Source organism: Paroedura picta, chromosome 3, assembly GCF_049243985.1.
Source record: "Paroedura picta isolate Pp20150507F chromosome 3, Ppicta_v3.0, whole genome shotgun sequence".
Taxonomy (NCBI): Eukaryota; Metazoa; Chordata; class Lepidosauria; order Squamata; family Gekkonidae; genus Paroedura; species Paroedura picta.
Window position 1 is genome coordinate 64,498,253 of NC_135371.1, and position 24,257 is coordinate 64,522,509.

General features: G+C 45.3%; 2 protein-coding genes across 2 annotated transcripts in view; both read left to right on the forward strand.

The window, feature by feature from the left end:
• TRAIP (TRAF interacting protein) overlaps positions 1-12,191 on the forward strand; it is a 57,835-nt gene extending 45,644 nt beyond the window's left edge. The window contains exon 16 of the mRNA XM_077326048.1: positions 12,140-12,191. Within this exon, the coding sequence (XP_077182163.1) occupies positions 12,140-12,176 (37 nt within the window). The 3' untranslated portion in view covers positions 12,177-12,191. The remainder of the gene's footprint in view (positions 1-12,139) is intronic.
• Positions 12,192-12,479: 288 nt separating this feature from the next.
• The window catches only part of RHOA (ras homolog family member A), a 35,807-nt gene continuing 24,029 nt past the window's right edge, over positions 12,480-24,257 (forward strand). The window contains exon 1 of the mRNA XM_077326051.1: positions 12,480-12,658. The gene's annotated coding sequence lies outside the window, so the exon portion shown is untranslated. The remainder of the gene's footprint in view (positions 12,659-24,257) is intronic.

Here is a 24,257-nt window from a genome sequence, read left to right on the forward strand (position 1 = left end):
GCTTACAACTTGAATTTTAAAAAATTGGTCTTAAAGGTGCCACTGAACTCAAACTTTGTTGTATTGCTACAAGAAAGCCTCTGTTTATCTTCTTCTCAAGGCCCTGCATTTATTTTCTCAGTTCTTTTCTACCCTCTCCCCCTTATACCAGATACCCAATGGATTTTTTCAAACTAACTGATAAGTGAAGATTTCTGTTGTTTGGAAACCAAACTTGATATCTTGGGGGGATAGGGAGGAAATAAAGACAGAGAGCAATCTGGGACATATACACAAACAGACAGAGAGCAATCTGGGACATATACACAAACAGACAGAGAGCAATCTGGGACATATACACAAACAGACAGAGAGCAATCTGGGACATATAGCATTTCTTTTTCTTTTTCTTTTTTCCCTCCTTGGATTTGGCCCACTGATTTATTTGGGGCTTGTGTTTGTGCTGGGCTTGGCCAGCACTCCTTGACAGATTATTGTGAGTAAGCCACATTAAGATAAGTGGGATTTACTCCTGAATCAATATGAATTGGGAGATTGTTTAACCTTTTTGGTCTTAGAAACCTTCCAAACTTTTCAAGTTAACCACAAAGATTCTCTCTCACTTGAAAGCAAGTTCCATTCAGCTGCAATTGTACCTTGTTTGCAGAATCTGCATCCCAGACTTGGGAAGCAAGTGCTTCCTTGTGGGTAGATGGCTTTTGGAGTGTGTTCACTCAGAAGTAAGCCCAGCTAAGTTCAATGAGGGGCAATCCTGAAAGGGGCAATCCAGCCTTTTCTCTTTATTTGAAAAAGTGCATGCCTGACAACAAGTCAACCAGATAGTTTACCTGTGTTACAAGCACCGGAAGGAACACTGAGAAATGAGGATTTCTTTCTTTTAAGGATTGATAATAGCATGGCATGAAATGTCTGGAGAAGGAGATTGTGAGAGATTGAGATTCAGTCCTGTAACTTGGCACTAATTGTGACTTCCAATTTAGTGAAAGAAGAGTTGGTTCTTATATGCCATTTTTCTCAACCCGAAGGAGTCTCAAAGTGGCTTACAATCGCCTTCCTGATCCTCTCCCCACAACAGACAACCTGTGAGGTAGGTGAAGCTGAGAAAGCCCTGAGATTACTGCTAAATCGAAAGAGCTTTATCAGTGCTTAGCGAGCCCAATGTCACCCAGCTGGTTGCATGTGGAGGAGTGGGGAATCAAACCTGGCTCGCCAGATTAGAAGTCTGCACTCCTAACCACTGACCTCCAGATCCTTTTCACACATATTAATGCCATCTTATAGTCTCACCCATCTTATAGTGATGCATTTGATTTTTTCTACCTAAATGTAGAATTTTACATTTTTCACTGTTAGAATTCATTTTTTTCATTTTAGCCCCGTTTTCCTGCCTGTCAAGATCATCCTATATCCTGATTCTGTCTTCTGGTGTGCTTGCTACCCTCCCAGTTTCATATCATCTGCAAATTTAACTCACAACTTGCTTGGCAAAGAAAGGGGGAAGGGAGTGACACAGTGGATAGGCACACACAATTGCTTTTGAAGAAATTTAAAGATGTCAGGAGATCCAATCACATATCTCATCTACTTGTCCATGGGAGTTTTTGTTTTTCTATACTATTTCTTTGGTGCTGTACCATGTGGTAGTGGGCTACCATGTTTTCTTCAAGTTTCCTATCAGTCATTCATACTTTTACAAGTTCAAAGCTAGACAACTCATTCAGTCGTCCAAACTTTCCATATAGTAAAACCCATGTTATGCCCCGCAATGACTTTAAGACGAGGTGATTGGCTCTGAGTGGGAGAGAGATATGCAACCAATAGGAAGAGAACAGGTGAAGTGCCAGAAGATTGGAGCTGGACAAAGGTTGTCTCCATCTTTAAGAAGGGGAAAAAGGATGATCCAGGTAATTACTGACCCATCAGCTTGACATCTATAGATGGTAAAATTTTAGAACACATCATCAAACAGTTGGTCCTTTAGCAGCTAGAGCGGATGGCTGTAATTACTAATTGTCAGCATGGCTTTCTCAAGAACAAGCCATGTCAGACTAGCCTTATCTCTTTTTTTTTAGAAAGTTACTACCTTGCTAGATCAAGGGAATGCTGTGGACATAGTTTACCTGGATTTCAGTAAGGCTTTTGATAAGGTTCCACATGATATTCTGATTGACCAGTTGGTAAATTGCAGCATGCATCCTATTACTGCTAGGTGGATCAAGAACTGGTTGACAGATCGCAACCAAAGGGTGCATGTAAATGCTTTGTCATCTCCTTGGAGAGGAGTAACGAGTGGAGTGTCTTGGGAATCTGTCCTAGGCCCTTTGTTAAACATATTTATAAATTATTTGGATGAAGGAATAGAGGGGGCACTTATTAAATTTACAGGCTACACTAAACTGGGAGAGGTAGCAAACACACCAGAAAACAGAATCAGAATACAAAATAATCTTGACAGGACAGGCTAGAAATCAGGGCTAACATTAATTTCAATAGAAGAAGAGTTGGTTCTTATATGCCGCTTTTCCCTACCCAAAGGAGGCTCAAAGCGGCTTACAGTCGCCTTCCCATTCCTGTCCCCACAACAGACACCCTGTGGGGTGGGTGAGGCTGAGAGAGCCCTGATATCACTGCCTGGTCAGAACAGTTTTATCAGTGCTGTGGCGAGCCCAAGGTCACCCAGCTGGCTGCATGTGGGGGAGCGCAGAATCGAACCTGGCATGCCAGATTAGAAGTCCGCACTCCTAATCACTACACCAAACTGGCTCTCTTTAGGTAGGAAAAATCAAATGCATCACTATAGGCCAGGCAAGACTTGCCTTGGCAGTAGTACATGTGAAAAGAATCTGGGTCCTTAGTAGAACAGACACTAAACATGAGTCAGCAGTGTGACTCAGTAGCTAAAAAGGGAAATGGAATTTGAGGCTGTATTAAAAGAAATATAGTGTCCAGATCATGTGAGGTGATGTTACCACTTCATTCCACTCTGGTAAGACCTCACTTGGAGTACTGTGTTCAGTTTTGGGCACCAAAACTGAAGAAATATTTAGAGAAACTGGAACATGTCCAGAGGAGGGCTAGGAAGATGGTGAGGGGTTTGGAGCCCAACTTGTAGGAGGAAAGGTTTAGGGAGCCTGGTCTGTTTGGCCTGGAGAGAAAACAACTAAGAGGTGATATGATAACCATCTTCAAATACTTGAAGGGCTGTCATATAGAAGAGAGAGCAGAGTTGTTTTCTGTTGTCCCAGAGGTTTGGACCAGAACCAATGGGTTGAAATTAATGCAAAAGAATTCTGGACTAAACATCCTGAAGAAGTTCTTGACAGTTACAGCGGTTCCTCAATGGAACAGGCTTCCTTGGAAGTTTTTAAGCAGAGGCCAGATAGTCATCAGACAGAAATGTTGATTTTATCTTTAACCCGCTCCTAGCGGAGCGGATTAAATGATCGGTTAAGGGCCCTGAGGGTGGCCCCTGTCCATGATGAGGAAGGGTGCCCATAGGCCCCTTCCCCCGGACTGACACTCGGAGGGCCCAAACTGCAGGCACTTTGCGCCTGCCGAATGGCCCCTCCGAGTGTCAGTCCGGCGCCAAGGGACCAATTGGGAGCCGCGCACAGCGCAGCTCGCAATTGCTCCCTTGCCGCTGCCCTCACTAATCAGGAGGCGCAAAGCGCCTCCCGACCCACTTGCCTACCTGATGCCGCCCGCCACCATTCCCGCGCTGACATGCGGCCTGGACATCCGCTCCCTTGCGGCCCGCTCTCCAGCCGCCAGCTGCTGCACCCCTGCCGCTGCCTCCAGCATGCCTGGCCCTTGCCGGCATCACCCTGTCACGCCGGCAGCCACGCCGGCCGCGGCTATGCCGCCGCCCGCTGCCCCGCGCCCCGCCCTCCCACCCTCCTGTGCCACTCCGGCCGCCTCCACGCCTCCCCACCCGGCCACAGAACTCCTCCGCTCCCCGCGAGGTCACCGCCAAGGTAGGCCGCGCCCCCGCACCGCACCCCGCAGCTCGAGCCGCCCCAACCCCAGTACGCCTCGCCAGCCCGGCTAGCGCCCGCTGCATTAAGCCTGCAGCAGGCTTATTCACTAGTGAACTCAATAAAGGAAAAAAGAATCTGTTCAATGGCTTAATCAAAATTTAAGAGTCTCTGTTATCTCTTGATTGTTATAATTTCCACCTGGACTCTGCCAAAACAGTCTCTAGATTATTTCTCCATTTTCAATCCTCTCATCAGTGGTAAGAGTCCTCCACAAAGTGGTATTGATAAATTAAATATATTCACTCACTGTGCTCATATTGTTAATCTACTTGAAATATAATTTGGTGAAAAATGCTCTCATGATGTGGACAGTCAAGGCTGTAAGCTCTGGATTCTGGACTTAGAGAATTTTGGATTCTGGAGACTGAGCTTGATTCTCCACACACCATGACAGCGTTTTTCGCCTAATTATATTTCAAGTAGATTAACAATACGAGCTCATTGAATATACTGAATTTATTAATACCACTTTGTGGGGGACTCATTTTTGCCACTGATGAAAGGATTGAAAACGGAGACATAATTTAGAGACCGTTTTGACAGAGTCCAGGTAGAAATCTGTATACCGATCCACGGTAAAAATAAACGAGTAAGAGAGGGTGGGTTGGGCTTAGTCCGGGATAGGAAACAGGGGCAAATGATTGGCCCCTTGGCCCCAGACTGACAAGCGGAGGGACCAATCGGAAGGCAATTTGCGCATTCCAATTGGCTCCTCTGATTGTCAGTCTGGGGCCAAGGGGCCAATCGGAAAGAGCGCACAGCACACGTTCCGATTGGCCCCTTGGCCCTGTCAAAGGCAGACAGACTCACAACTAGGCTTCTGGATTAATAGAAAGCTTTATTGGAAGTAGATCTGAACACTCCGACGTCAGTAGTCGATTCTGATTGATACATGGAAAGCAAGCACTTATCAATGGTTCATTCCCGCCCAAATGCCCCCCCATTCCCAGGGAGAGAAGTTCCCCCCTCCCCACAGGTGCCATCCTCCAGATCCTCGCCAAGCTGTCTGGCCTTGGATGACAAACAGCCCTCCCTTCCTGATAACAAAGTACAGAGAAACATTTGCAAGATGGGAGCACTGCTTCATGTTGTGAAGCGGACACACAAGGCAGTGACAAAATAGTTCAGGGTTATAAAAGGTTACTTCAAACAGCACACAGCAAACCAACATGGAGTCTCTCAGGTCAATCACAAATCATGGCAGAGATCAGAGGGACTGATCCTGACACCTTCCTGATAACACAGAACAGAACAGAAATTGCTAGTCTAAAGTACAGCTTGAGGCAGGCAGCTTAGGGTTGCATAAACAGAGTTACACAGAGATCCTTAAAACAACACACAATAAACCAACATGGTGTTACACGGATCATTGATCATAAATCCTGACAGGCCCCAGACTGACGACAGAGGGGCCAATTGGAACGCGCAAGCATTCGCACGGCTCCCCATTGGCTGGTTGGCCCAGCCTCGCCCGGACCGGCCGGGGAGTCCCCGCTCAGAGGAAGAAGCCTTCCCTAGCGGTAAGTCCTCCAGCCGGCTTCCCCTTGCCCACGGAGCCTTCTGCCAGGCCCACCTGCCCCTGGGCCCGGCAGAAGGCCGTAAAGCCCGCTGCTGCCATCCGGAGTTTGGGGGGGTCATTTGGGGTCACTGTGGGTAGGCACATAGTTGTGAGTTCCTGCATTGTGCAGGGGGTTGGACTAGATGACCTTGGACGTCTCTTCCAACTATATGATTCTATGAGGTGTCCAAGGGCATCTGCTCAGTGTCCTGACAAAACTGGACTGCCTTTTCCCTGTTGGCAGAGTATCCCATAGCCAAGAAGGGGCTCCTGGACCCCAGTGGGTACAATGTCAGAGTCCTCCACCCATACAGCCATTTTCTCCAGGGGAACTGATCTCTGTTGCCTGAAGAGGAACTGTCATTCCACCTGGATGCTGTTATTCCTAGGCCATGCAAAACATACCCTGGGGATGAATGGCCCTGCCAGCAAACCAGGCCATACATCACCTGTGTGCAGGCACTCATGGACAGGACCTGAACACCGACAACCCATGGCACACGAACCACCCCTACGAACAATGGGGGGCAACACACAGAAGGAGATCGATGTCTCCTACCCTCCTCTTAGGATTACTGTAGGGGTAGTCTATAAACAGTTTCTTTAAATGAAACTAAGTCCTCTGGGCTTGATGTATTGCATCTAAGGGTGCTAAAAAAACTTGTGGATGTAATTTCTGAACCTTTTGACAATTCTTGGAGAACAAGTGAAGTGTCAGAAAACTGGAAATAGACAAATGTTGTTCCCATCTTCAGGAAGGGGCAAAAGTTGGATCCGGGTAACTACTGACCCGTTAGCTTGATGACTATAGCTGGCAAAAGTTTAGAACAAATCATTGAACAGTCAGTCCTTGAGCAGCTAGAACAGATGGCTGTGATTATTAAGAGTCAGCACAGCTTTCTCAAGAACAATGTCAGACTCTTTTTTTGGGGAAAGTGACTACTTTTCTAGATCAGGGGAATGCTTTGGGTATAGCTTATCTCTATTTCAGTAAATCTTTTTATAAGTTCTCACATGATATTCTTGTTGACAAGTTGGTAAAATGTGGATCCTATTACTGTTAGGTAGATCAACTCGTTGGCAGATCATACTCAGAGAGTGCTTGCTAATGGAGAGGACTGACAAGGCTCTGTCTTAGGCCCTGTATTTTTCAACATATTCATAATTGATTTTGATAAAGAAATAAAGGGGATGCTTATTAGATTTGCAGATAATACTAAACTAACAGGGGTAGCAAACAGAACAGAAGACAGAATTAGGATACAGGATGATCTTGACAGGCTGGAAAATTGGGCTAAAATGAATTTCAATAGTGATAAATGTAAAGAACTGCATTTAGGAAGCAAAATCAAATGCATCATTATAGGATGGGGGAGACCTGTCTTGGCAGTAGTATGTGGGGGAAAGGATCTAGGGGTCTTAATAGACCATACACTGAACATGAGTCAGCTATGGGACTTGGTGGCTAAGAAGGCAAATGGAATTTTGGGCTGTATCAAAAGATGATGACCCAGGAGGTCCCTTCCAACTCTGTTATTCTAAGTATAGTGTCTAGATTGCGTGAGGAGATGGTACCACTTTACTCTGCTCTAGTTAGACCTCAGAGTACTGTGTTCAGTTTGGGGCACCACCATTGAAGAAGGATGAGAATAAGAACAGCTTAAAGGTTAAAAGCTAAGGAAACTGAGGTAATTGGCCAGTTCAAGTCCCTAAAAGTGTCCTGAAAGACAAGACTAGGTGAAGTTTTCAATAGTTTAATAACTCTCAATGCATTTCTTCATGAGTTCTGAAGTTCTGATGTATTAATATACCACTTTCATCTTTTTTTAAAATTACTATTAGAATTGTAAAATCTAAAGGTCAGGAATGCCGAATCACACCCTAAGGGTGTTACAGCTTTGTCATTCTCTTATTTAAAAAATATCAAGATGAAGAAAATAATGTTAGTAATTTTATGGATCTTTGTGTGTTTAGGGTATGAATCTAATCTTAGTGGAAGTGATATTCTTTTAAAGATGCTAAATTTAAGGACCTAATTTGTCTTCTTGGAAGACCACCCTCTCCTGAATGCATGAACCTGCTTAGATCATCTCCAAAATCTGTTGTCATATGTCTGTTATATCAAGTACAGCAAATGTGTAGGGCTAAGGCTGTTGACTCCCTCCCTTATGCCTCATTACTGAATTTTTGACATCAGGGAATCTGTATGAAATGCTTGGGTTTTTTGTTTAAATCTACACAAGCCTGTTATATCAGCTGGATGAATTGTTTTCTAGGTTTGTACTAATTTTGTGCTGTTATGGAAGTATAAGATAGAATATGTAAATATATATTTGGCAGAAATCAGTTTTGACAAAAATTGCCTCTCTCTAATTCACAGAATCTCCCTGGAAAGAAAGTTCGGTTGAAGTGTAGTAAATAAAATGTTCCAGAATGGTGAAAGTAGCAAAATAAGGAAACATGGGGGTGGTCAGACTACTTTAAACCTTGGAGAGTACAGAAAATCCTTGAAAAGAAAATATTATATGCTAGAAGAAAATTTTCACATTATTGTCCCATACAGTGGCTCCTTGTAGGACTACAGCTTTGGGGAAATAATAACACTGGTCTGCAAGAGAAAGAAAACATGTGAAGTGCTTTAAATACTAAAAGCACTACATGCCCCATTGGTCCACAGTAGTGAAAAAAAGAGTGTCTAGTATTATTTATCATATATGGCATTGTGTGTTATGTAGCCATGAGATGCAAGATTGTCTGGCAGCCAGGCAAGACATGTTCAGTTGCGGTTTTGCCTATTGTGTGACCCTGTGTCATGACCCTGATATTGCCTGGAAGTCACCCATCCAAGGTGCTAATCAGGTCTGACCCTACTTAGCTTCCAAGATCTGACAGTATCAGGCTTGCCTGGACTAGTCAAGTTAAGTCTAAGTATCTAATAAATTTAATAAACTTATAGGTCTAATAATTTTTCTTGTATTGAAATTTGACAGGTTTTGATTAACTTCCAATGTGATTACTTCAGCTGTTGTTGAAATCTGCCTTTGTGGCAAAGTCCTATAAAACTAAATATCACAAAAAGAAACACTATTTGTCCGATAAAGAATGTAGTCAATTTTAAAAGGTACAACAAAAAATTATTCAGGATTATAGGAAGAATCGTGATCTAAAAGTCCAAATGTAGGCCCGTATTTTAAATAAAAAATGTGAAGCTGTAAAGAAAGCTTGGAGTTCAGTTATTATGGCCATTGAAAGTAATAATTCAGAGGAATTTTGGCAGTCAGTGTCACAAGCGATAGTTCTAGGAAAGTATTAGCTTTTTAAAAATCTCTACTCAAGTTTGGAGCAGTATTTCACTAGATTTTTTTGCCTCATCAACTCCAAATGAGGTAACTTTGACTACTTGTGATAGTTTTGCTCCCTTGCCACCAGTCTGGCTTCCGTCCTGGCCACAGGGTGGAGACTGCGCTGGTCGTCCAGACGGATGATATCCTGTGCTAGCTGGTTTGGGACGGCTCCACCATACCGGTGTTGTTAGATCTGTCAGCCGCATTTGATGTGGTCAGCCATGATATATTGGCTCACCGCCTCGCCGGAACCAGGATTAGGGGGACTGCGCTGCAATGGCTGGTCTCCTTTCTCCGGAACCGGACGCAGAGGGTTGCAGTAGGGGATCAGCTATCTGACCCTTGTGGGCTCCCATGTGGGGTTCCACAGGGGGCAATACTCTCCACTACACTTTTTAAACATCTATATGTGACCTCTAGCCCAGCTGGTCCAGGGCTATGGGCTGGGATGCCACCAATATGCGGATGACCCCCAGCACTACTTCCTAATGGATGGCCGGACGGCCGGATTCCCCCCCTCCCCCCCAAAAAAACATTTGCCAGTTGCTTGGAAGCAGTGGCTGGATGGCTCAGGCAGAGTCACCTGAAACTCAACCCCTCCAAAACGGAGGTCCTATGGCTGGGGAGAAGAGGGCAGGACCAGGAAGCGCATCTCCCATGCCTGGATGGGGTGCAATTAACACCTGCACTGGTCGCCAGGAATTTGGGAGTGACCTTTGATGCCTCCCTTTCCATTGAGGCTCAGGTCACAAAAGTAGCCCGGGCAGCTTTTTTCCATCTTCGCCGAGCTAGGCTACTAGCGCCCTACCGGCCCTCGGACCACTTGGCCACAGTGATCCATGCAACAGTCACTTCCAGATTAGACTACTGTAACTCACTATATGTGGGCCTGCCCTTGTCTTTGATCTGGAAGTTACAGCTGGTACAAAATGTGGCTGCGAGGGTCCTCACTGGAACATCATGGAGGGCCCATATTCAGCCCGTGCTTCAACATCTGCACTGGTTACCAGTTTGTTCCCGGATCAAGTTCAAGGTCTTGTTTTTGACCTTTAAGGCTATATGTGGTCTGGGTCCTGTTTACCTGCGGGACTGCTTGGTTGCTTATGCCCCCCGCAGGGCTCTTCGCTCTGCGGGTATGAACTTACTGGTAGTCCCAGGTCCTCGGGACACTTGCCTGGCCTCAACCCGGGCCAGGGTCTTTTTGGTCCTGGCCCCAACCTGCTGGAATGAGCTCCCAGAAGAGCTAAGGGCCCTGTCGGAGTTGTCAACTTTCGGCAGGGACTGCAAGACGGAACTCTTCCGCCGGGCATAAGGTTGAGGCCAGGGCAGGGCCCGCTATTCAGTCTGAAATCCCCCATGTCCTTCTGTTAATAAATAGATCTGTCTTCCCACTCTCACCAGTAAGACAGTCAGAAGGCTGGCCCTAGCTGGTCAAGAGGTGAGTTTAGTTAGTTTTTCGCTTGCCGTCTTGTCACCTTTAGAAATTGTAATTACAGATTTTTATGGGTTTTATTGTGTTTTTATTCTTTTATTATGTGAACCGCCGTGAGCCCAATCGGGAACGGCGGTATATAAATTTAAATAAATAAATAAATAAGGCTTTGGAGTAAATTGCTTGAAGCAACGTTTTCTGTTATAAATTGGATGAGCAAAATTCCTGAGACCTGGAAAACAGCTGCAATATAAGAAAGAGAATAGAATGGAGACATCAAATTAGCATTTTATCTATGTCAATTATATGCATCCTGGCTTTTGCAGAGACTTAAAAGATTGGGCTTAGGGAAATAGACCAGAGCAAACTGGATTTATGAATGAGAAATCTACAATATTGTGTAGTTCTTTAATATTTAGCAAAGAAATATATGTCTGTCCCTAAAGGTCATGTGTTTCTATGGATTTGCAGGCAACTTTTGATTCAATTTCTGTAGTTACCTGTGGTATAAGTTAGATATGGACCCTAAGCTGCTCTGATTGAGTTGCCAATTATATGAACCCACCACAGCACAACTACAATGTAGTTTTAAGGACATATATCAAATGTTATCTAACTTTTATGTATGTGAACTTATGATCCCTCTAAATAAGAAAGGAGGCTTGCCTGGCCTTGACCAGAGCCAGGGCTTTTTCTATCCTGGCTCACACCTGGTAGAATGAGCTCCCAGAAGAATTTATTATTATTTTAGGGCCCTGCTGTAAACCCTCTCATAAGGGAGGGTGGTATATAAATATTAAAAAATAGATAATAATAAGGTATGTTCCCATGCTGCAATCCTGTCTGAATCAGCAACAACAATACTACTTTGTGCTGATGACACAGTAGTGTGCGCAAAGACAGTGTTAGGGTTGCACCTATTGGTAAAGTGCTTAGTTGAAAACTGTAGGCAAGAAGGCCTTATGGTCAACTATATTAAAGTGATGATGATCTTTTCTAGGTCACAATCTCCAAAATACAGCTGGAGAATTAGCAAGCAAACAGAACAAATTAACTGATTTTGTTACTTAAGGTACTTTGTTACTTGTGGTAGTTATGGCGATTTGAAACCCGGATCTCCCAAACGGGAACTGCTATACCACATTGGCATCTGTACTGCTGGCTGTTTTTGTGCCCAACTGGCTTTTTAATTTGTTAGTACTTTGATTATGATATGTGGACTTTATATGGTTGTGAAATGTCCTAGATACCTGTAGTGCAGAAGTACTATATCAGCATTTGAAATAAATCTGTTTTTCATCTCCTTGACCTCTGTAACATTGTTCTGCCTCCCTGTATTTATTCAAGCCATATTTGTCCAACAATCCCATGATTTTTTGAATACTTGTTAAGTACTAGTTCTGCAACCTGTGTATGTCCATCAGTTAAACTGAATTTGACATTGAGAGGTGGGGAGAATATATCATTTCAGTATAATGTTAGAAGTTTATAAAAAAGACTTATGTAAAGAGTTGGGCTTGTTCCTACATATTCAATTGGGGATTAATTTTGGCAGGAGGCAAGCTAAGCTTCCTTTCCAGATACTCCCAGCCAATAGGATAAAGCCAATGCCACCACTGTTTGCAGTAATCAAATAACCATCGCGGCCGACATTTCTACGGCGTTCCCACAACCGATTCACTTAAATACTGTAGCGAAAAAACCGAATATGATCGTCCACTTTTAAGTCCACTGAGAGTGATCATCAGTCTTCATCTTCCCACTGCAGCTGTCGGTTCCCTGACACCAACAATTCACGCGACTGAAACATTGGAAGCCTTTTAAGAACCGCGGCTTGTTCCTCTAGCCAGCCCGCGACAGCCATCTCCCTGCGCACCCGGCACTGCCCTTTCAGGACCACCTGCCGCATAAGATCTCCGGCAGGGCGGGGCAGGGAGCCTCTCACCGCGCCTCCGCCACACAAGCCGCCCGAGAGCGTCCAGCTACCCGCGCGCATCCCTCGGCCTGCCCCACCCAGCCTCCGCACTGCCGGGGAAAGTCAGCGCTCGTTCGTAAATAGATTGCAGGCTTTTATAGCGCCCTTTCCCGGCGGCCTCCGCGCGCCGCGCGCCAATTGGCTGCTGGGACGCGAGGGCGGGCACGCGCACGTCGCGTTTTGTATGAGAGCGTGAACGCGCATCCCCTCCCGCCCCGCCTCAGCGGTTTCCGTTCTTAGCCGCTGCCGGAGTTTGGGCCTGTCGAAGAATAAGGAAGCGGCGCCAGGGAGACGCGCAAGGAGCCCTTTCAGGTAGCGGCCGAGCTCCGTCGGGGCCCTTTCCCTGCCCCGTGCAGGACGGAGGGGAGGGTGGGGGGCTGAGTCTGGCCCTGCGTGGCCGCTCCCTGTGCGGCCTGCCCCGCCCGCCCGCGGCCGCTGAGGGAGCGGGAATCTCCGCGGCCCTTCCTGGTGGGAATGGAAGTTTTCCGCTGTTCTTCAGCTGCGGGTGGGCGGCGGGAGGGGAGGTTCTCCTTCTTTCCTCGCCTTGGTGAGCGGTGGACGGGGGGTTATATTGCTGCTTCTCTAACGTGGAAGTGCCTCGGCTGCCGCCTGTGCACCCTCTGGGTGGAGTTGAGGAGCTGCTGGTGTAATGGGGAGGAGAGAGAGGTGGGTCACCAAGTGGGCCTGGGCTTCGGAAGGCATTGTTTTCTAAGCTGTTATTTTGTTTGAAATATAGTTTCTTGCATTCATCGGGGCGAGTGACGAGTGAAGTTTTCCCCTGCCTTTGAGCTCGTTCTGTTTCTTTTCTCCCCTATTGCTCATGTAATTTCTTAAAAAATAGAAGAGAGGATAGGAAAATGTTTTTTAAAAATATGCAGATAAATGTAAAATGTACATATTTCACACAAGTGTGGTGGTGTATCCTTGGTTCTTTCGCTTTTAAAAATGTTTCATATATGGCTTTGGGGTTTTATATATATATATATATAGTTATAGTTATAGTTATATATAGTTATATAAGAGCCTCTTGTGGCGCAGAGTGGTAAGGCAACAGACATGCAGTCTGAAAGCTCTGCCCATGAGGCTGGGAGTTCAATCCCAGCAACCGGCTCAAGGTTGACTCAGCCTTCCATCCTTCCGAGGTCGGTAAAATGAGTACCCAGCTTGCTGGGGGGTAAATGGTAATGACTGGGGAAGGCACTGGCAAACCACCCCGTATTGACTCTGCCATGAAAACGCTAGAGGGCTTCATCCCAAGGGTCAGACATGACCCGGTGCTTGCACAGGGGATACCTTTACCTTTATATAGTATTATATAGTTATATATATATATTTATATAGTTATAACTTTAAATAGTAGTCCCTTGTCTAACCTAAATCTGCTACAGATTTAAGTTTCATTTTCCATCCTCTCACTTGTATTTTTTTGTTTGTCAATGTGGAGACATGTGTATTTGAAGAAGAAACCTGACCTGGAAATAGCATTCTCAGGATAAGTGCTTATGAGGTAGCCAGTTGACCTAACACTGCAGGACTGACGGAAGTCAGTTGTTACTGAAAGATTACTGTAAGGTAAATGACTAAAAAAAAGCCCCCTTTCTAACTGGTTATTTTGCTTTAGTGACTTAAAAGAGGCACTAGTCACATTCATACTATTTATCATGATTCATGTTTTGAGGATCCTTTTTTAAGTATTTCCTGATGGTGGTGATCTACATTTATACATTTATATAGCTACATTTATATCATTCAGTGTAAGAATGTAAAGTGATTTATGGACACACTTTTGTTTAAATGGCTTTCTAAAAGTATGTGTGTGACCCAGATTAGGGTTGGAGCACAATGGATGACATTAGGCCACCTGGAATGATCTTGACTTTGTGAGGACTCTGGTTAAAATATGCCAGAAACTTCTAAATAAATGTTTTTTTATGGAGAACTAGTGTGAGATAATTGAGAGAGTATTGTAAAAGCCTGAGTTCCAATCCAGAATTATCTAGGAAGCCTACTGTTACGGGCCAGTTACTATATCCTGGACCAGTTAACCATCCTACTTCACAAGTGGCTTGGATTAAACTGTGAAATGGTGTCATAGAAGATAATAAATGCAGTATGAAAATGTTGAATTGTTGACCTTTTTATGTGATACTTTTTAAGTATCTTATGGTATGTTTGCTAATAAAAAATTAATAGATCCATGCTGGTACCTGTCTGGTATAGTCTGGGCATAAGATGTTTGGGTCACATCTGGATCATATCTGGAATAATAGTCTTGAGCAGCCTTTTTTCAACCTTTTGACAGTGGAGGAGCCCCTCTAGGCAGAGATGGCCAGTTCCCTAGCTCAGCAGTCCGCAACCTTTCTGCGGCCGCGGACCACTGTGACGGGGTGGGGAGAGAGGGTGACCCAGGCCCCGCGCGCACACGCAGCCCCGGCACAAACGTGCATGCGCGTTTGCGTCCTGCAGGGGCGCGTGCGTGTTTGCGCCCCCACTGGGTGCAAACGCACAGGCGCGGCAAATCCGCACATGTGCATTTACGCAGCCGGCGGCCGCGGCTCCCTCTCCCCGCCCCTCCAGGCCGCAAGCAAAGCGGCTGATTAGCTTACGGCCCGGCAAGCTTCTCCCCCCCCCCCCAAGCAAGAAGCTTGCCGATTTGCTCGCGGCCTGGCAAGCTTCTCGCTGTGGGGGGGCGGGAAGAGGGAGCTGCGGCCCAGCGGGTTTGGGGACCACTGCCCTAGCTTGTGGCCAAATCCATTAAAGTTGGAGGGGAAAGGCTGCATTGTCAAATGTCACTACAGGAAGTAACAGGAGGTGAAATTGGCCTTGGCCAGGGCCTTTTCAGCCCTGGTCCCAGCCTGGTAGAATGCACTCCTGGGTTCTGCAGACTCTGCAAAATGGATCTATTTCACTAAGCCAGTGGTCAAGGCCTAAAATAACATCCACCAAGAATGGTTTGGCCTTGTCACTCAAAGGAGAGGAGAAAAGCTGGCTCCTTACCAACCCCGGTCTGGGTTTTAATAGAGGGTGTTAGTAATCACTGTAAATGTTTTTAAAATGGTAACTTGTATGTGATTTTATTATTGTTACCATCTTGCTTTCCAAGCAAACAAAACTCCTGAAGAACTCAAACCATATTGTTGTGACTGGAATTGCTATGGCAGTGCTTTGTGTTTGCTGCCTTATAGTCCTGCCCTCCCATCACACTCACAGATAGAAAGTCAGCATATGTACAAAATTCAGTGTAAACATTGTTTCAAACATAGGAAAGATTAAGAAGTTGCACTTCAGTCAGTTACCTTTATTGGCATCATTACATTTTAAAATTCATAATTTCAGATATGTTGCAGTAGGGATTATTCATGAACTGGAATTCCCAGTGATTTGATAATTCACAATAAGTCTAGTGGCTTACTGTATTTGCTGGCGTATAAGACTACTTTCCCCCCCTGAAAAACATGCCTCCAAGTGGGGGGGTCGTCCTATACGCCGGGTGCACTTCAGTTGGGATAGACTTAGCTGCCCATAGTGGCCCCCCGAAGCCCGCCCACCTCATTCTACATACCATCCAGTATTGCGCGGTATTCAGCACTGCTGCAGCGAGCATCAGCAGCGAGACAGGGGTGCCAGCCTTTTCGGCGTGACCAGCCCGTTCTGCTCAGCGGGAAGCAGCAGCGCTCCGGCCCGCCCCTTGTCTACACAGAGCTCGCACTAGTGCCGGTCACAGGGAGATGCAGGGGCTGGCTGGGTATATAACAAACTCTATATTTTGAGTAGAAATGTTGGGGGTCGTCTTATATGCCGGCAAATACGGTAGATACTAAGTGTAAATCGACATGGGATGTTTTACACATAGTGTGGTATGTCCTGATTTTGAATAAATAAGAATGCCAACGATAATAAATGAAATTTTACTTCCTGCTCTGTAGCAGTTCTTCTCAACTATTCACCTACTGTGTTGCTGTTCTTTTGCTGTTAACAAACCATGCTAAACTCCCTCAGTTTCATTTCCAGTATTTGGCACAGTCTTGCATTGAGTACTGTAGGGTTATTACTTGCCCTTTCCTGTTTTTCTAAAAAGTAGCTAAAAATCTAATGGCTTTGACCTGAAAAATTTCCATGTAAGGTTCCAATTCCATTTAGTGTTCAGTCTTGTTTAAATCTATTTTGACTTTCACTGTGTCCCTGTGATGTGCTAAATATACTGTATTAGTATCCTGGATCTTCCATTCCCTAGCGCAGTCATACACAACCTGGGTTACTAGTACCTCCAGAGTTACTCTAGAGTGGTTATTCCATTTGGGGGGGGGGTAATTTATTAAGAATATATATATTTAGAAAATTAACTAACCTGGGGAGGAGTCAGGAGACCGGAGTGGCTTTCTGCTCATCTGTCTGGTCTGTGGTAGCCTTGTTGAATTTACACACAATAGAAAATGAATAGGAAGAGCTGAATCTGCTGCAAACACATCTCCATTGGCTCGTTCCTTTTCTTCCCTCCCAGAATTTCCTCTCAGATAGCTGGCAGAAAATGGCTGGAAGATTATTGCAAGCAAAGGGATTCAGATATTCATACAGGACTGCATCCAATACCACAGAGTCTACCCTCCAAAGCAGCCGTTTTCTCCAGGGAAACTGGTCTCTGGAGATGGGCTGTAATTCCAGAAAATCCACAGGTTCCACCTGGAGGCTGGCATCCCTAGCCAAGAGATACTACACGTGGATTCAGTGCAAGGACTGTGCACAGTCTGCACAAACATTCCTTCCCAGGTTTCCCCTGGCCTTGGCAGCCATTTCCAACCCTGGGAAAAGGTATTCTGAGATCTTGCTAGGGTTGACAACCTCCTGTTGGTGCCTGGGAATCTCCCAAAGTTACAAATGAGCTCCAAACCATTCATAGAGTAGAATCATAGAGTTGGAAGGGGTCATACAGGCCATATAGTCCAACCCCCTGCTCAACGCAGGATCAGCCCTAAGCATCCAAGAAAAGTGTGTATCCAGCCTTTGCTTGAAGACTGCCAGTGAGGGGGAGTTCACCACCTCCTTAGGCAGCCTATTCCACTGCTGAACTACTCTGACTGTGAATTTTTTTTCCTGATATCTAGCCTATATCGTTATGCTTGAAGTTTAAACCCATGACTGTGTGTCCTCTCCTCTGCAGCCAACAGAAACAGCATCCTGCCCTCCTCCAAGTGACAATACTTAAAGAGGGCTATCATGTCCCCTCTCAACCTCCTTTTCTCCAGGCTGAACATTCCCAAGTCCCTCAACCTATCTTCATAGGGCTTGTTCCCTTGGCCCCAGATCATCTTCGTCACTCTCCTCTGTACCCTTTCAATTTTATCTACATCCTTCTTGAAGTGAGGCCTCCAGAACTGCACACAGTACTCCAGGTGTGGTCTGACCAGTGCCGTATACAATGGGACTATGACATCTTGTGATTTTGATGTGATGCCCCTGTTGATACAGCCCAAAATGGCATTCGCCTTTTTTACCGCTGCATCAATTATTCAGATCATTTATCCTGAGGAGAATTGTTGCATTGTATGATGGGCTTTATGACAGCTGAGATTAATGTTTCCCTGTTTTGCCCTGACAATGCACTGCACACACAAAAATGAAACTGACTTCTTAAGTGATGCTATGCACCCTGTAGGCATGGGACTTCTAGGGGTGTGGCAGGGAAGTATGGTCAGCTGGCTTCACTTCTGGGGTTACTCGAAGTCTGACAAATATTTCAGGGGTTACTCCATGGTTTTAAAATGCTGCCCTAGTGTAATATGTTTGTGGTTGGATTCCCTTTTGCACTTACTTTTCTTTCTTGTTTTGTCTCCTGTTTTGGTGAGGCTTTTATTCCAAATTTGTTTGGCATTTATTTACTTACTTGTTGAATTGTTTATTTATTGGATTTCTATACCGCCACTTCCTGGACCAGCCGGCTTGTGGTGGTTTACAGACATAATAAAACACTAAAACCCCATAAGATGGCAAGCTATGTCAGCTTGCTAACATAATATGGTGACAATAACTAACCTTTCTAGACCCTACTCCTCAACTCATCTATTTCCTTTTGTGTATCTAGTCAGATGTAAATCGGGGGGGGGGGGGGCGATGATTGCCTCCCAGGGGGGATCCAGATTCCACAAGGATGGGGGAGGACCCGGTCTTATTAACCTGGTAGGCAGTCTGGCCTCAATCAAAAGCCTGGCGAAAGAGTTCTGTCTTGCAGGCCCTGCAGAACTGAGAGAGCTCTGACAGGGCCCTCAGCTCATCCAGGAGCTCATTCCACCAGGTGGGGGCCAGGACCAAAAAGGCCCTAGCCCTGTTTGAGGCCTGGTGTGCCTCCTGAGGGCCTGGGACCATCAGCAAATTCATATCCTCAGAGCAAAGTGCCCTGTGGGAAACATAAGGAGATTAGCAGTCCTGCAGATAGATAGGACTCAGGCCACGTATAGCCTTAAAGGTCAAAACCAATACCTTGAACTTGACCCGGAAGCAAACCAGCAACCAATGCTGCTGTCTCAGCAATGGCTGGACATGGGCCCTCCAAGATGATCTAGTGAGGTCCCATGCAGCCGCATTTAAATCAGTAGTGGTAGTTTAGTAGACTATGTCACACATAATGAGATCTGCTTTGAGATACTTTCAAACAGGCTGAAAGTGAACTGGTATATGCCAGTATGGTGTGCCGGTAAGAAAGTGACTGAAGTGACAGATCCCATGTTTTGTTTGGAGCTCTCCCGTGCTTCCCCCAGATAGTGCTAGTAAAAATGGTCAGGTTTACTCCTGCTTTGAATATTAGTTCTTAAATGGTTATTGATGTGTTTATTAATTACCTGTAGTATTTTGGAAAATCAGCATTTGATGCTTCTTTGCTTTTTCATGCCTGAGATCCCTCGTTGATACCGGGTGCCTCACTGCAGAAAAGGTTTTCATTCCAGAGCTGAATGGAGAAAATTGAACAGTTGACATTTAAAATAGTTATTACATTTATTATTAGTACAGTTTCTCTGTAAATGAAAAATGTTAGTTAATGGGATGGAAATGAAAATGCAGAGTATGGAAGTAATGCAGGTAATGTGTTTTGCTATTTCCAAGGATGATGTTACAGGTGATATTTCTTGCACAGCTAGAAAAAGGATGGCTCCAGTGTTCTGTCAGAGTTGGAAACTCTTTGGATGTTTGACAAATGGCTTCTTGGTTTTATTCTTTGCAGGATAGATTCAGGTGGGTAGTCATGTTGACCTAAAGCAGTAGAACAAAATTTGAGTCCAATGACACCTTAAGAACAAAAAAGCTTAATTCTGGGTATAAGCGTTCATGTGCATGCACATGGAAATTTATAATTTAGAATTAAACTTTGTTAGTTTTAAAGAAGCCACTGTACTCAAATTTTGTTCTATTCTTTGCAAGTTAAACTTGAGATGTTTTGAGAGAGCCCAGAACAGTTTCTGGTTGTGAAAACATCACTGGAACACACTTTTCTTATGAAGATGTCTCTTGAGAAGATTCTGCTAGTCATTCTTCCATTTACTCACATTTTTAAGAAATTACCAGCGTAATTTCATACATTGGGTTGGTATGATTTGTGTTTGCTGTATATGCTGTACAAGAACAGGGGGAAAGAACATTCTTATATTGTGTACAGAATTTGTAATTCTGAATTAATCTTTAAATTAAAAAACTAGTTCTATGGGGGTCAGATCAGTGTTGTCTGCTCTAACAAGAACTCTTCAGGGTCTTGGGCTGAGATCTTTCACAATGCCTATTGCATAGTCTTTTAAAATCAAGATTCTAGGTACTGAACCTGGGACCTTATATGTTAAGGAGATGTTCTGCCACTGAGCCATGGTCCCTCCCTTTGTTATAGCTGGCAAAATCACCACCGCCAGCTCATAAATTGAGCTCAGTGTTAATAAGGGCAGAGCTCTGTGTAGTGCCTTGCTACTTCCTGAAGCACAATACGGCAGGCCCAAGGCTTCTTTTTTATCCTAGCACTGTCCTATTCCTCAGAAAGCTGCTGCTCAGAGTAAGCAGCCCACCAAAACAATATGCCATATAACATGGGGGCTGGAACAACAAGGCAGAATTGCCTTACATTATATCCCCTTTTTGTATATTGAGAACTTTCTGATTCCCCTTTCTTTCTGTAGCCATTGGCTGTAGTTGAGCTGATTCCTTCTTCTGGCTTATTCTCCCTTGCTGTAGCCCCAGACCATCAGCAGTGGTTTGTTTGAAGGGTGTATTGCTAGGGAAGGGTACCAGAATCACTGCTATTAGCTTTGTTATATAATGTATATATTTGCACATCAGTATTGAACCCATTTTTCTTGGCGTAGTTTAATATGCTTTAGTGTCTTGAACCTGGATGGCACTGTGACACACCTTTTAACAATGGTATTTCTGAACAGTAATCTCCATAGTAAACATATCTCGTTTTCTTATATGGCATCTTACTTGTGTTCAGTGAGAGGGAGAATTCAGGCATCCTCCAGCCAATAGAAACTTCTTCCAATTTCATTTGGTCTTCCTCCTGTAGAAAAGCCACAGGTTGGAGAAAGGCTTCTAAGTTTACTTGGAGGCCATAGCAGCACCAGCAGAGGTGCAAAGTTGGCCGCCAGCTAGGGCAGTGGAGAGGCAGCATTGGCAGTGGAGGAGGGCTGCCCCGTACAGGTTGTGCATGGTAGCGGGCAGCTCCAAGGCTCTCTGGCCAGGTAAGTGCATGCCCTAAACGTCTCAGGAGAGGGGGCAGGGGTTGTGAACCAGACACTCCTTCCCTCTAGCAGCTTCTCCGCCTATCCCTCATGTGCCTTTGGTGCCATAGTGGCCAGCGAGGGCCAGTTGGTCACAAATGATGTGTTCCACATCATCTATGACAATCTGATTGGAATTTCTAGTTCCATTATAGCCTATTTTACCAATATATTCAATGATGAAGAATTTATCTGGGAATATCCAGAGGTGGTGGTGGGGATTTTTTGAGGCAGAGGTACCAAAATTTCTTCATAACTTTTGGTGCTGCTCCTTAAAACAGTGGTCCCCAACCTTTCTGAGGCTGGGGATTGGCAGGGCATCGGGCCGCGCGCGGGCCGCGCCCACACATCAGGCCGCACCTGCACGGGCCACGCCCCCGGGCCGTGCCTGCACGGGCCGCGCATGCGTGATGCGCGGCCTGGCCCTGATTCCCTCTCCCCGCCCTCCCGCAGTAGGAGGCTTCCCGGGCCGCAAGCTTGCGGCCTGGGAAGTTTTTTACTGCGATGGGGTGGGGAGAGGGAGCCACGGCCCGGCGCCATGGCCTTCGCGGCCCGGCACTGGGCCGTGGCCCACAGGTTGGGGACCACTGCCTTAAAAGATCCTCAAGTTTCAAAAAGATTAGTCCAAGGGATCCAATTCTGTGGACCCCCAAAGAAGGTGCCCACCTCCTCCAATGTTTCCAGTGACGTGGGGGTGGGGGGAGGACAGCAAAAAAAAACCCCAAACCCAAAGACTGATGTCCAACGAGAGAAACTGAAGGGGGAGTACCAAGGCCAGCAAAACCAGTGTATGTACAGAGTGCCCAGCAGAACCAGTCCCACTGTGGAATGCCAGTGCAACAAATCCAAGCCTGGGGGAAGGGTGTTTTGCAAACCTAGTACAGTAAGTGCATGTACAGAGTGCCCAAAGAAGATGTCTCCATCCTCCATTGTTTTCACTGGAGAAAAATTCATTTAAGGAAAGGCACTGGGTTTTGCTTGGCTCTACTACATTACCCCTTCAAGGATCGCTGCCTTGTTGTGGCAAGGGGGCTTGCGTAGTTCAGTGAAGCTATGAGCTATACCGTGCAGGGCCACCCACGACTTCGCACATAACAACACAACAACTACATTACACTGATACATCTAAGCACCCTGTACATGCACTGGTTATGCCGGGTTTGGAAAACAAACACCTTGAATTCATTGAACTGGCATTGCAATAATGGCGCTTGTTCAGCTGGGCACTCAGTACATGTACTGGCTGTGCAAGCTTGCAACAAACAAACAAAAAAACCTCGGCTTGGATTTGTTGAACTGGCATTGCCACAGTGACATTGGTTTTGCTCGGCACTCTGTACTGCCTGATCCAGTATCCCATTGTAATACAAGAGCTCCACAGAAGAATTGAACTATGGGAGTATGTGGTAAACCAAAACAAAATATGTGGGTTCTTGCAGTTCATTGAAAGTTCATTACCATGGAGTGGTTTGATAAGGTTAATAAAATTCAGTGGTACTGGAAGTGGGGCATTTGAAAGGATTTAATTAGGGTATAATATACCCATTTTCCTCTTTTTTGGGTGTTATTCTCATATATATGGTCCTTTATTGGTGCTGGTGCTGGAAGACTTATTCCTAATAAATTGATATATCCTTATGTGACTCCAAATGAAGTGAAGAAATCCCTTGCCTGGAGTTAATACAAGAGATTATCTTTATTGCTTCTGATGAGAGAACAGATGGTGAGTAAAATTTCATACAGATGTAGCCAATGTGAAGCATGCTGGATCATCCCTAGATGCAGGTGATCTGATGTTCCTAGTATTCTTTAAAAGCTACTATGTAGTCACATAGCCCTGTAGATTTGGGACCCTGTCTGTTGTTGTTGCTAGGTGCGAAGTTGTGTCCGACCCATCGCGACCCCATGGACAATGATCCTCCAGGCCTTCCTGTCCTCTACCATTCCCCAGAGTCCATTTAAGTTTGCACCTACTGGTTCAGTGATTCCATCCAGCCACCTCATTCTCTGCCATCCCCTTCTTCTTTTGCCCTCAATTGCTCCCGGCATTAGGCTCTTCTCCAGGGAGTCCTTCCTTTGAGGTGGCCAAAGTATTTGTGTTTCATCTTCAGGATCTGGCCTTCTAAGGAGCAGTCAGGGCTGATCTCTTCTAGGATTGACTGGTTTGTTCGCCTTGCCGTCCAAGGGACTCACAAGAGTCTTCTCCAGCACCAGAGTTCAAAAGCCTCAATTATTTGACGCTCGGCCTTCCTTGTGGTCCAACTTTCACAGCCATACATTGCAACTGGGAATACCATAGCCTTGACTAGACGCACTTTTGTTGGCAGGGTGATGTCTCTGCTTTTTAGCATGCTGTCCTAAAATCTGTCACTACCTCCATTTGTTCCCTTTTTTTTTATCATGCTGTCTAGATTTGCCATAGCTTTCCTCCCCAGGAGAAAGCGTCTTTTAATTTCTTTGCCGCAGTCCCCATCTGCAGTCGTCTTGGAGCCCAGGAAAATAAAATCTGTCACTACATTTGTTCCCCATCTATTTGCCAGGAATTGAGAGTGCCGGATGCCATGATCTTTGTTTTCTTGATGCTCAGTTTCAAGCCAACTTTTGCACTCTCCTCCTTCACCCGCATCAGAAGGCTCTTTAGTTCCTCTTCACGTTCTGCCATTATAGTGGTATCATCTGTATATCTGAGGTTGTTGATATTTCTCCCTGCAATCCTGATCCCAATTTGTGACTCATCTAACCCCGCCTTTCTCATGATGTGCTCCGCATACAAGTTAAATAGGCAAGGTGACATTATACAGCCTTGCCGAACTCCTTTCTCAATTTTGAACCAATCAGTGATTCCATGCCCGGTTTTCACTGTTGCTTCTTAACCTGCATATAGGTTTCTCAAGACACTAATAAGATGCTCTAGTATTCCCATCTCTTTAAGAACTAGCCACAATTTGTGGTGCTCCACACAATCAAAGGTTTTACCATAGTCAATGAAGCAGAAGTAGATGTTCTTCTGGAACTCCGTAGCTTTCTCCATGATCCAGCGTATGTTGGCAATTTGATCTCTAGTTCCTCTGTCTCTTCGAAATCCTGCCTGTACTTCTGGAAGTTCTCGGTCCACATATTGCTGGAGCCTAGCTTGTAGGATTTTGAGCATAACTTTGCTA